General features: G+C 41.4%; 1 protein-coding gene across 7 annotated transcripts in view; it reads left to right on the top strand.

The window, feature by feature from the left end:
* SCML2 (Scm polycomb group protein like 2) overlaps positions 1-14,186 on the top strand; it is a 1,699,115-nt gene that overhangs the window by 132,262 nt on the left and 1,552,667 nt on the right. For 6 of the 7 annotated variants that reach the window (XM_069636835.1, XM_069636832.1, XM_069636833.1 and 3 more), the window contains one exon: positions 11,525-11,593. The exons of the other annotated variant lie outside the window; for it this stretch is intronic. In XM_069636835.1, coding sequence (XP_069492936.1) covers positions 11,525-11,593 — 69 coding nt within the window. The remainder of the gene's footprint in view (positions 1-11,524; positions 11,594-14,186) is intronic. 7 annotated transcript variants of the gene reach the window in all.

Below are 14,186 nucleotides of genomic sequence, written 5' to 3'. Positions count from 1 at the left end.
ACTTTTCGCACTGTTGTGAAGCCCTGTGTGGAAGGGCTGCTTTGCGGCTGTTGCACTCCCTTTTTGGAATTGCCGTATTTGGACTTTTTATTTAATTGAGCGCCTATGACATCTTGTGCTTTGCACTGACTGAACAACGGTGACCGGAATCCCCCTTGTCTGCATTCAGCATTCAGCTGTACCGACTCCGCCCAGCTAAGACCTTTCTATGAGGGAATCGCATGTTTTGTGCAAACGGCGCTGCTAACCCGAAATCCCAGCATTCTTTGCAAGCCCCACCCTCGCACACCTGACCCAGACTTCATCAAAAAGCCCAGGGCCCGTACCATTGCACGCGCCCTGTTGTGAAGCCCTGTGTGGAAGGGCTGTTTTGCGGCTGTTGTGCGGTGGGTGTAGGCGTGGGACTTAGTCGTTTATCCAACTCACTTTATAGTCATTTAGTGCAGGAAGTGAGCAGAAGCGAGATCTGCTGTTGGGCTGTTCGGTGTGGCTGTATTAGGCACAGTGATCTCTAATCACTAAATCTATGCTTTAAATGGTAAACCTTGCATAGGATTGTGCTCTTATTTGCTTGAAATGAAATTGGTAGATCTTGGTATGTGGTAATAGCATGAACATTGTTAAAGCATTTGTTACAGAGCAAAGGTGTGCTGTGTTTAGATTGTTCATTCGCCATCTACAAGCATATTTGAATTATGGTCGGGAGCCTGCGAAGCGGTAAATGCCTGATCAGCAAACGGGTCAATTCCAGTTTGGATCTCTCTGCCCCAATCCAATTCCATGTCTCAGATGAGAGAGTGCTTCGAATGATGTTAGTTACTTGCCAATTACTGAATCTGTAAGTAATATGGGCCATTCCATGGATTTAGAAACAGTTCTCCATGCCCAACAATCTTTGGCGGTTGCACTCAATAGCGATCTCAGTTTTGTACAACGTGATCTTTCACCATTTAGTTATCATCAATTGGAGCAGCCAGTTGACTATATGGGATATAAAACTCCTTTTTCAAGTGATGTATCCCGTAAATCTGTGGTTCAAGGAAGCCAGTTTGTTCAGGGCTATCATCAGCTTAAAGCCCAGGATGCTTGCAATTCTGAAGTCTCCATTCTCTCACCTGTTGTTGAGGCTGAATGGAGCAAACTTTGTTGTGGTCCCCTGACTCGGCCATCGCCCATGTCGGCCCTACTCTTAGAAGGGAAGGAAATGTGTGGGTATACGCCGCAGGTGCAAGCTCACGGTCTCCCTTCCGTGGCATATGACCATGACTCAATACAGCCCCGCTATAATTCAACCAGTTCCCCAAATGGTCCGCAAGTTTTATTTACAGCAAGTACGGCTAACCATAATGAGGGGTTGTCCCCACCAGCCTTACGGTTGCTTCCCATCAATCTCATTAGTGGCGATAAAGATGAAAGCAAATTATTAGGACCTCAAACAGGTAATAGTGATTTTGCTGAGTTTCCGGTAATGTCAAGGGTGATAAATTTGCTTGATAAAGGGCATGAGAGGATGCATGGCTCTATCGACTACATGTTGCATCTCATTGTGGAACAAAATGTGCGGATGAGTAAAATCGAGGGCTACATGTTGGAGCAGATGAGCTCTGAGGTTAACAAGGCCTTCCAGGCAAATGTTCCTATTCCAACTGAGCTCACAGGGACAAATGTAGCTACTCAAACCCTGGAGATGGGATTAATACTGAATACTGCATTGGGAACATATGCAGAAGCAGTTGCCGCAGGCCCTATAGAGATTGGTAGGCATAAAGAGAGTGATCTGCACCTGTTAAATGAGGTTGTAAACTTAAGTGCTTTGAAGTTGGACTCATTCATTGAAATTAGATGATATCTTTAGGTTTCTTATGACAGAGTTACGAGCTACTAATAAAACACTTGGTACAATTCCACCTCAAACTTGTTCACCTCTACCTAATAATGCCCAATCTTGCAACAATCCTAGCAGTCCGTCCCTACTCCTTGAAGTTTTGGAATAAATCAATAAAGCTGAAGGTTTCCCCATAGCTTGTAAGACTTCAGGTGATCTAACTTTAGAGAAAGAGCCCGATCTTAGATTATATTCTCGCAACTTGAACAGCAACATGCCGAGCAATAAAAAGAGCCCATTTAGCACCTTCCGAAAAAATTTTAGACACGAAGGCTCTCCAAAAAAAAAAAAAGATTGTCATCAAAAAACCTAATGATATCAGGACAAACAGATAGTCCTGATGTTGCCGAAATCACTAGTGACCAACATATAGATCTAGAACAACTGGACTCTGAGTAAAAGAAAAAGCTAAATGTAGCCAAACAAGATGTGGCTTGGCCAACGAGAAATAATCGGAAAAAACAAAAGAACAAAAAAAGTTTGCAGATTTTAACAGCCCAGAACGCTGAAGTTCAAAAGGTTTCGCAAAAAAAAAGTCGATGACCGAGCTTCAGGTTGGTCGCCCCTCGAGGTGCAAGCAGCGCTAGAAAAAAACACAAAGCATACTCTGCCAGTTTTTTCCAATTACTGTATGGAAGAAAACTGGTAATTGTGCTAAATCACACTCCTCGACAGAGAGTTCCGTAAAGACTGAAGTGGGCGACTCAATTCCCAATGGTTGCAACATAGGTTTGCCTGTTGGCAGAAATGTTAGTTCACCTGCAGCGGTAGGCACTCTGTCAACTCACCAAAAAAAACTCCTGAGGTATGCCGACAAGAGATCCCCTCTGAAGAGGTGAGAAATGACCCCCAAGCCACAGGTATAGATATGGTTAATGAGTTACCCTCATTAACCTCATTATCCAGTTAATAGGAGTGCGGATAATATGTTAAACGGCGTTGTTCCAACCGGGACGTTACATATCTTAGGGTGGATAAGTGGCCCTGTAAAAAATGGCCAAAAAAGAATTAACCGCTTCTTTTTGTTTAGCTCCTTTAAGAATTGTCCCCAATTAAGGACTTTTATTTCTGATGATATTGAGTGGATAAGACTCTCTAACCAGAACAAACACTGTATGATCTGTGGAACACATTCTTTGAACATCTTAAACCTAATTTGGTCGCAGAGACTAGCCTTGCAGGAGTAGTGTCTCTCTATACGGTTTGTTTGATTCAATGATGGAGGCAGAAGCATACATAGATACCCCCCCCCCCGACTCCTCCTGGGCAAGCCATGCCTTTACCTTCTGAAATGGCACAACTAGGGCCACTAACTTCAGTTATTATGCCACAGTTAGTTGCCTTAGCCGGTAACTCTGCTAATATGGCTTGGTTAGCTCCTCTGTTGTTTACAATTGCAGCAATAGCCACATCTACAAAACCGACGTAGCAAGATTCATTAAGATTTACCTCTTGGAACTGCTGCGGATATGGAAATCTAAAGGCATGGATAAACTCTTGTAAGAAGGCAGATAGTCCTGACGTATTGTTCATTCAGGAAACAATGTCAAAAAACCCTATTTATGTGGATGGTTTTGAAACAAGTTGCTGCCATGGGGGCAAGAGGGAGACCTTCAGGAGGGTGTGCTATTTTATTGAACATTTCTGCGCATATAAAATCGAAAGTGTTTTGGATGGAGAAGAATATTCTGGCCGTTGAATATCAACTTTTGAAAGTACCTCAAATGGTGTTCTTGGTGGTATGCATTTACTTCAATCATCTTAAATTCACACTCAACTAATACTTTGATGCGCTTGATTTGGTCTTCGAAGCTGCTGCAATTGCCAACCCAGACTATTCATCATAATTGGTTGTGATTTTAATGCTTTATGTCTTGCTAGAGCTGACACACATACTTTACCTTTTTTGAAGAATTGCCTCTCCACCCCCCTATCTAGAGGAAGGTCATGGACTCGATATCTTGAAAATTGGCGCTGTTATTTGGTCAATTTCTGCTCTGATATGGCGCCAATAACTTGGACACAGGGGAATGCCTCTTCCTGTATCGACTACTTTTTCGTCTCAAGTAACGTTTAACCAATGGTTAAACTTGTCTTGGAAGCTCCTGTGACATATAGTGATCACTTGCCTATTAGTTTAGTGGTGTCTGTTTGTAATGCATTACTTGAAGTTAAATCAGAAGCTGCTTTGACGCAGATGCACAGGTCATCTGTTTCGGTCCATTGGTCCCCTAAATTATGTAGAAGCCTGTGTTATTTAGTCAACAGAGACTTGAAGCGTAGTGATGACATCGACTGCTCTATTTATGAGCGTGAATATTGGAATGCAAACTTAATGAGAACACATGTGAAAGCTCTGACGCTGGCTGCACAGAAAAAGGTATTTGAACATAACAAACCGTTTAATTCTGAGATTGCGAGTTACAAAACCATTAAGAACAAGTTGTTAAGATCGTTAAAAAAAAGCCTGGCTCACACCTGAAGATTATAATGTTAGAAAACTTCTAATCTTGAGGAACTACAGGTGCAAGCTTAAGGTGATCAAACATTGATTACATTTTGCCCAAAACCAGAACATTTTTGCTTTAATTTGCAAACGTGATGTTCGCAATATTTGGGATATGTTAAAAGAGTCGAATAAATACAGTGATATGTGTATGACATCTGTAATCACTGCGGAGGTCTGGGAAACCTTCATATACTCTAAATTTAGGCTATCAACGTCTTTTCTGTTGTCCAATCATAAGCTGTTAAATTCCACACATAATAACGATATAACCTTTTCTATAGAGGACATCGAATGGGCAATTGGTCAATCTAAAAATTCAAAGGCAGTGGGACCCGATGGGATGCCACCCTGTATTTTTAAATCGGACCAGAAATTTTGGGCAGTAGTTTTGCATGCGAAATTCAAATATATTCTACGTACTGCAGATATACCTCTTGGGGTAACGCGTTAATCATTCCTTTATACAAAAAAGGGCAACCTGGTGATCCTAAGAGTTATCCGCCTATTGCGCTGATGGACTCAGCAGCTAAAATAGTTGCCATTCTGCTATTAAAACAACTAGAGAGTCATACTGATATTAATAATATTTTTGCGAAAGCGCAAGTAGGGTTTCGAAAAAACATGAGCACTTCGCTGAATGCAGTGGTACCATTTGGTGTCCCCTTCGAATATCACTGTTACTGGCCCCATATATATAGCCGCTTTAGATCTTTCATGTGCCTTTGATGCTGTGATAAGAAATCTACTATGGGCCAAATTATTGAAAATGGGATTTCCAAGAAGTTTGGTGCACCTAATTGCTCTTCTCCACCCCAACACCTCCTTTCAAGTCCGAGTAAATCGTGAGGGTGCAGTGACAGGGACTATTTCTACCTCGACGGGAGTGAAGCAGGGGTGCAATCTGGCAGTAACGCTTTTTAATCTCTATATAGTGGATATAGATGAGCTCTCGGTAGAGGCAGGAATGTTTGCTGCACGTTTCGGTTCTATCCTTTTGGATTGGCTCTGCTTCTCAGATGAAATCATTTTAATAGATAGAACTGCGTCAGTTATGCATTTAAAATTGAACGTCTTCCAAAGATTTGCCGTAGATCATAATCTACAAGCCAATTCCAATAAATCCAATGCTATGGTTTTTGCCAACTCAAAGCAAATCAAGACTTATAAATGGGACTTAGATGGATCTATTATCCCTAATGCAAAAACTATGCAGTGTTTAGGGTATCAGCTGACCCTATCTAATACATAAAAAAAAGTGGTTGAAGGAGCTGAAAGATAAATCTCGCCCATTACTCTCTCAAATAAGAATTGTCCATGGCAAATACTGTACATTTTCTCTCAAACCGTTGATAGACTTTTACTTGCTTAAAGTTGAACCAATCCTACTATATGGCTTGGATTTATGTTTAATGAATTTGGATGATGCTTTGATAGGCTACAGGGCCTGTTATGGAAAATAATTTTGGGTCTAGCGATGGCCTTGCCCAATTCGATACTGTGGCATGAACTTAGTTTAAATTCTCTATCAACAATAGCAACATGGCGTAAACTATCAACATATGCTAGAATGCTAGTACCAGTTAAGAACTCACTATATCATCATCTGAATGTTCTTTTATATAATGGTAATGTAAAATCAATAATGACATTCTCTGATCAAATGAACAAGTGCTTGTGGGTATCAATGCATCCTCTGAGGATCTGATGTTGGGCCTTCCAAATGTTACGAGAAAGCTATTTGATTTAGATTGGATCCAGACCATTGACACTAACAACACGTATAAAACCTACAGTGGTCATGCATTCTTTGAGATCGAAAGACAATTTCTGCCAGGATATATTCTGAAATGTCCTTGTCTGAAAATTAGAAAATTTTATATGAGATTTAAATGAAATCAATTGCCTACGTTGGAACGTGTACACCATAAGCTCTGTGATGTAGAATCTAGTTTTCCTTACTGTCGTTTTTGTCAAGTACAAGAGCAAAAAGAATCCTTAAAACATCTGGTTGTGTATTGTTCGAAACTTGACCCACTAAGACAAGGCAGTTTGGGCGAATTCTGCCCTGTGTCTTCGGAAATAGCATGCAAATGTTTTTGGTTTAGAGCAATGACTAAACTTACTATAGCATTGGCTAAATTTTTATTTCAACTAGAAAATGTATTGGTCCAGCGTAATGTAGTGACTGATGCTGAGATCTAAATCATGAGTTTCTTTTGTTTAACTGTGAAATGTTTTATGAAAGATACTCACATATGTGATCGTTCGTGTTACAACGTTTGAGTAATTACAACTATTTTGATTGTTTTTAATGTTTGTAAAGGTTCTTTGTTGAACCATAAATGCACATTTTTATAAATATAAAAAAATAAAATATATATATACTTTTCAGAATGGCACAACACACATTCAAGGTAAGTAAGAACTTTTGTAACTGCCCACACTGAGAGTTGCAGTTACCAACTAACTCTTTTACAAGTAAGTACTTTTAAACACTTGTTATTCTTTTCAAGACCAAGTCCTTTACTTATCCAGTCCTTCCCTAGTCTATTGCATGAGTTCACTCAGAGACAGAAGCGGGGCCCTTGTGGTCCCAGTGGTCTAGGGGCCAGCTATAGGCAGGGTAACATACGGTTCTGTTGCAGGCAGAAGTCAGAGTTCCTGTGGAAGACTGTTCAAACAAGTAAGTAGTTCACTTTAAAGTTAGTTAGGGTCCAGGGACTTCTGAGAGGACACCCTAGGAGGATTCCAGCAATGGGCCTGGGTGAACTGGATGAGGAAACACCCAATTACAGAAAACACCCCAAAAGCTTTACAGAAATCATACAGGATTAAGGTACGTAAATACCCCAGCCAACACAGTACCTCAGCAGAGCAGAAACATTGCAGCAGGAAGACTTCAGGATCTGCAGCCAAAAAACCTGGTCAGTGGATTCCTTTGTCATGAAGACGCTAGACAGGACTTTGGAAGGGATTTTGAAGCAGGATCAACAGAGAAGGCTCCAGGCAAGAGTTTCCTTGCAGCTGGATGTGGCTCTGTGGCTTTGCTGCCCTTTTCAGGAGCCAGAAGAGGACTGAATATCGCTGGTCGGATTATCATTGTTTGGAAGGTCCAGCACTCTAATGAAGGTACTTGTATGACTCAAATTGTGTCTATGGAGTTCCAGCAGGATTCCTCTCGTTTCGCACAATGGCTTGAGGTCCCAGGGAATTGGGGTATTGCAGCCCCGCAAGGTCACAGCATGACGTAGGATGGCTCAAAATGCAGGTCTTCTTGAGTCTATTGGGTCTCATCAGGCTCTTAGTCAGGGTTGTCGTTTCCAGAGTCCCCAGGTCACTTGGAAGGAAGGGTAACAGCAGTCTCTGGTTACACAGCAGGCTCTCCGGTTGCAGGAAATCGTCTGAGCCGCATTTTCTTCATCTTCCTCTTCGGATTTTGTTCCAGTGGTCAACTTGTCAGCAGCTTCCAGGTTCAGAATTTTATGCAGGAGCCTAGCCAATCAAATGGACTTGCAACATTCAAACTTGGGGGGTGGGGGTTGGCAGTCCTTTCAGGACAACAAGCCTCCAAGTTTGAACTGGATTCTCGCAGTTAGGCAGGAAGACAAAGGGGTGCAAAGTTTTGGACTCCTCCCTCGCTTCCTGCCTTCACAGACACTCTGGAACCTGGGCGGGTTTGACAGGGGTCTCCCGCTGAAGATAAAATTGACACAAAGGATTTTCCTGCCCTGGAGGTCAGGGGACGGAGCCAGAAAGGACAAGGAGGAATAAAATGGCGAAAAAAGAAAACTGGGCCATTTTGGTAAAATGGTCACCCTTGGGTGCCTTTACTGCAGCTGTGAAAACAGCCCACGGTAAAGGTGCACCGAATTGGGCAAAAGGTTCACTGCCACCAGCTATGAAAGGTAAGCTTGTCCCTGTAACAGAAATGTCAGAAATGTTACAGTTAAAAGGAGAAAGGGGTTACATTGCATCTCCCCAGCACTCTACATAAGGTGGGGTGTGCTGGTTTCACCTAACAAAATGTAAAGGGATCCAAAGATTCTTTCGGTTAGCCAGAGAAAGTTAAAGGGGAGCCGAAAGGGCAACCGTGCAACAATAAAAAGGTATATACAAAAATTGCTCAAAGAGGATAAAATAAAAAAAAGACACTAAGGAGAGTCTGGAAAATGGCACCCATAAAAAGAGTAAAAGATTCTGTGATTGTGGAAAAAGGTTCACAATCACTGAGGTATAGGGACAAATAATCCACCAGTAAAGCAAACGCTTCTGGGGTTCACACAGGTCAGGAAGATTTATCATTGCTATGAAAATCTTACCTAACAGAAGCAAAGGCAGAGATATGGTGTATATATATATATATATATATATATATATATATATATATATATAGATTTTTTGTATTTGGTTTAATCAAACCTTTACAAAATTACTTTTAAATGTTTATACGTAGCAGATATGGGGGAGAGATATGATGATATAAATAAATGTCCACCAAAAATTGGGGGGTGTCACATTAGCTGGCTGTCCTATTCAGACGATACTTTGTTGATGGACAGAACGCCGGTTAGTCTGCAGAGGTCATTGGACGAACTTCCAAGGTATGCGGCAGAAAACAACCTAAAGATAAATGCGAAAATAATGATCTTTGGGGGAAGTAATGGTAAGCGTAAGAAATCGAAATATCAATGGAAAATGGACACACAGACCATTGAGATAGTAGAGGCAGACCCATATTTGGGCATGCCAATCTGTGAAAAACCTACCCTCAAATATTATTATGAGATGATGGCAAATAAAGTCTCTAGGAAATGGAACATGATCAGATCATATATTTCTACTAAGGGTGGTTACTCAGTTGAAGGCCTACTAGAAATTTACAAGAGTTGTATTGTTCCTGGTGCCTTGTATGCCCTGGTATCTTTAACATCTAGATTTTTGGCGGATCAGGACAAAGTAGAAGGAAAATTGTGGAGACCTGCATTGAGAGTACCCCTTTCGCTGCAATTAGATGTGAATTGGGCCTTACTTCTCTCACCACATTGTGGAAGATTAATTGCTGCAAGCTTTTTATTAGAATGCTATCACTAAAGGAAGATAGTTTGCTGAAAATGGTTGGAAGCTATATGATTAAGACGAATAAAAATAAATTTTTCATGAAAGACCTATTACGCACCTAAATTAGCTTCCTAAAATATATTAATCTTAAGCTCCCTAGAGCAGTTGTCGAGACAGTCCACCTTTTTAAAATTTTGAAAAGGAAAGCAATACAGTGGGACGTGCAAAAATCTGGATTCCCTTGGAAATAGGAAACGGTTTATGGAATATAGATTACAAGGATTAGAAGCCTCTAAACCCAGAAGCTATCTTTTTAAAGTTGCAAATATGGAACTGTCCATACTAAGATTCAATCTTCTTCCATGTTTTGAGTATGTGGGAGGCTGGACAGGTATACCAAGAGAGAAAAGAGTCTGAAGGTTGTGTGAAGATAAGGTGGAAACTATTAGACACCTGCTGACGAATTGCGAAAAATTATCCGAGTTATATTATAGGGGGTATAAGGATCTGACTTGGGATTTATAATAATTCAGTTCTGGTCAAGTATCTACATGGCTTCTTCTCTGATGTATGTTGATGCGGCCTATTGAATGCCTCAATGCATTTTAATGTCTTTTAATGCCTTCATTGCTTTAGGGTCAGTATATTTGTATGCAATTGACTTACAGGCTATATAAGATGAATTTGCACAAGATTTGCATAAAATTGTTTTAGATAGATTCATATTGTATATATGTTTTTAAAAATCTAATGTATTTGTAAAGAATGAATTTGTATAAGTGCTTAAGGTTTTTACTAACCAATTACACTAGAAATAAACACAATTAAAATTTAAATCTCAGAGTAAAAACAAAAAGCAGCACAGAAATTAGAATAACAAGGATAAGGAGAAAGAAGCATAAATACAATATTTCCTCTTACTATTCACATTACTAACCATGTTAAAAAGAAAAAAGAAGAAAAAAGACAAGCAGAACCCAGAAAATAGAATCAATTTCCCACCCAATGGGCAATAGTTCTTTGTTCTCGTACAGTCCAGAACAGTTCATAGCATATATAAATTGTTAATCCTGGCAATTCAGGCAGAGTTGTAGTTCATTCAATTACCCAATATGACCACGTTAATCAGTCCATTATTATGTTCTACTCCATCTTAATAGCCCTAAGAAAACCTGAGAGTTCTAGTCCTTCCCGGACACTTTAAATGTTAAGATACCGTTTCCATAATATATCAGAGGAGCAAGAAAAATGATAGTCGTCCAAAGATCTTAAATAGGCATTCCTTAGATCTTTCAGTGTTTCACACTCCAAAACAAGATGTATCACGGACTCGGGCATAGAATGACAAAACCTGGACTCCGATTCTTCAGGAGGTATTTGTTTCCTTCTTAACAATATATCTTTGGTTGACCGGATATTCCATCTCAACCTCAGCAATGGCTCCTGATAGCCTTGGTTTATATATGGAAATATAGCAGTGCACAAATGGAGAGGGAAACCGGCATAGGATCCTTGTCCCAAAAGCAGATCTGTCCATCCTACTTAATACAGCCTGATCCGACACCTTGTGCCCACGTGCCTCTCGTCCCAGTTCTCAGGCGATGCAGTCTGCTGTTAATATTGACATTGAGCTGGGAAACTGGGTGTACCTTTGCCCTGTAAAGAGCCTGCCCTACAGCCTTATTGGCTTCCCTATACATGCAAAACATTTGGCTTTCCCTTTGTCACCTCCCCTAACATGACTGCGGTTTCCTCATCATCTGTTATCAGGCCTATGGCTTTGCTGTCTTAATGGCTTGTGTATGTTCACATCTCATAAAGAAATAAAGTACTATCAACTTCGACACTTGTTACAGGAGAGCTGAGAGAGAGCAATGTTCGAGTTAGATTTTGAAAGGTGTTGCATAATGTAAAAAGTCTTTGTGGGCATTGTGCAATTTGGTGGTTGATGAAACTGTAATATTATGATACAATTAATTTCAAACTTTAACATATAAAAAACCACATTTTAACAGATGTGACGTTTCAGTGCAAATATACAGATACTAATTGGATTCCCATTCTTTCTATAGAATCAAAGGATTATAACAAAGACCAACATTGGTGCAGTTCACCGTCAAATGGTTCACCTTCAAGTAATGGTATGTATATATCATTTGAAACAATCAACATTCTCTCACAGGGGGAGGGTTCAAATACTGTGTAGGACTCGTATAACATTTGATAAGGGAATGTCCACACACATATTTGATATAAATCACAAAGGGGCCAGTACCATAGCCTTCTATGTGATATTGGCCCTGGAGGGTGGTATACTTGTATACCCCAGGACTGCCTAGTGTCCCTTGCCTTCTATGTAAGGTAATAAAGCAGGGAAGGAAATCTGGCGGGCCCCAATTGAAAACCTTCACTCGCGGATGGAGCTCTAGGATCTGTGAATATGAACAGCAAACTCAGTGTGAGGACAGAGAGAGCAAGCAGTTTGTAGAGCAAATTACTGAGGAATAATCTCACCTGATTATCTCACTATTGCTAAACATACGCCAAATGTTAAGTTTAGTGTTCCATTGGGTAGGCAGGTACTTGCAGTATGAAATCTCTTTCGGTAACCAAATGCTTGCTTGTCAAAACGTCAGAAGTTAAGTCAAAGTTTGCAAGTGGCTGATTCTTCAGCAATGGTTCCGGTTGTGACCACCAAGTGTCGCAGGCAGATGGAAGACCCACTGGACAAAGTGGTGAACCAGAGGAATGGCAAATTGGATGCTACAGTATGGTTCAGCTGAGATGATTGCGATCAGTACAGTTTCAGTACTAGAAAATGCAGTCCGTGCCCAGTGGTTGCAGTTTAGTTAAGAAATGTACCCATTAGAGTTCCAACAATACTTGTAATGTTTTTGAATTTTGTAATGATAGTCCTTGAGCTGCATCCTCGTACAGGTCCAGTATTTTCGGATGGTCTTTTCTTCTGCAGCAGTACAGGGACAAGCTCAAGTAATCATCCAGAAACTGGATCTTTGAGGATTTGAACTCAGTTGTGCCTGTTAGGCACAAATCTGTTAGTTCCCTCTGGTCTCTTTAGAAGTCCAGAGTCAGTAGGCACTGGCAAAGCTTTGCTGTCAGACAAATTTTTAGGAGCGATTTCTTTTTCTACTTTTCCTGCCATAGATTTCTATGGGACCCCATAAGTTTTGCTTGTTTTGGACCCTGTCCTGTCCCGCTTTACTCTCCTTGTCTGTTTGGCTCATATAGGGAAACTGCGTGTCCCTAAGACTGTCAGTACTGAAAGACTATGTGCCTCATTACGGGTCCGGCAGTAAATGTGCCAGTGCTACAAGTAGATAGCTGACAGCCCTGTAATTATTTACTGGCGCCTGAGTTCCCCGGTAACACCGGGGGATTATAACCCTGGCGGTCATGGGAATGGGGACCACAGAAGCACTGGCACCGTTGTTAACGGTGCCGGTTCTTCCGTGGCGGCTTTGCCTATCGTGGCTGCCGTGCCCGGCAGGTTCAGACCTGTCGGGCACAGCGGCTCTGGCAGTGTTAGGATAGGCATCTCTCTATACATCTCACACTTACAGCCGGCGCTGGATATTTACATGTCATACCTGCCAGCCTTTGTGTTTAATATATACATCACATTTCCTTCTGTCACCTTAGTTACATTAGAACTGCATTGCATGTTGGGAGTTCTAGTGTGCTGAGTGAGAGGAGAAGGTTGACTGAAGGAGGACGGTTGTAAGCCTCCTGCTGGGGGTCGTCTTATCTATGCAACTTAACCTTTCTAATAAAGGTCCTTGTGATAAACCACCAATTGTCAGCAGTCTACCTTGCATCATAACAGACATGCACACCCATAGTTTGCCAGTCCGGAAACAAAGGTCCCGGTAAGCTTAATGGCACTGTTGTTTCTGGACCGGCAAACTTACAATGAGGCCCTATGTCTCTTTATAAATTCGTGTGTGTTTACAATTGCACACATCACCTTGCAGTGAAATGCAGTTAAAATAATTTGTATCCGTATAACCTTTTACATAATGGCGTTTTGGTTACTTTGGCAATATGCCCAAGACAAGCTGATGGCAGCTGTGTGATGTGATTGTTTTCGTGATGTTTTGCATTTACCACAAATGGCTACTAAAGGTGAATAGCACTCTAAAATGGCTGTGCCAAAAGATTGTTCTTGGGCCATATTTTTCTTTGGCCTTCTTCCTGCCTTCTTGGGTCAGGAAATGCCTTATATGGAAATCCCTTTCCCAGGCTTTCACAGGCAAAGGGGCTTTGTGTGTGTGAGCTAGAGGAAAGGGCTGGGACTGTCTCGTCCCAAAGTACAACCCCTGGTGCCTGAAACTGTTGGTGTGCAGATGTGATGACCAGTGCTTGTCCCTCATTATACAACCACTCACTGTTTGAGTGGTGCAGATCCTTACCATTGGTGGGCTTCGGCTTGCTCCCAGCTTGAATCAACTATTCATCAGATCAAAGTTGGAACCAAGACATCTACGAAGAAGAGCAGCTAGCTGACAACCAGAAGATGACTCCTGGAGCTGACCAGCATCAACTTCATTGATTGGCCCGGTGAAGCACTGCTCCTCTGCCTGATTTCAAGAGTCCTTTGTTGGTGCTCAGAACTCCTGGAGCAGTGGGAACTACCACTCTCGACCCCTGCTCGAGGATCCATGCCTGTAGTGCCTTCGGAAGTGTCCCTGGACCAACCAGTGGACTGACCAACTC

This window comes from Ambystoma mexicanum, chromosome 7p (assembly GCF_040938575.1).
Source record: "Ambystoma mexicanum isolate Mex_15411 chromosome 7p, UKY_AmexF1_1, whole genome shotgun sequence".
In the NCBI taxonomy this organism is placed as follows: Eukaryota; Metazoa; Chordata; class Amphibia; order Caudata; family Ambystomatidae; genus Ambystoma; species Ambystoma mexicanum.
Note: the sequence above shows the minus strand (reverse complement) of the source record. Positions and strands in the feature narration are given on the sequence as shown.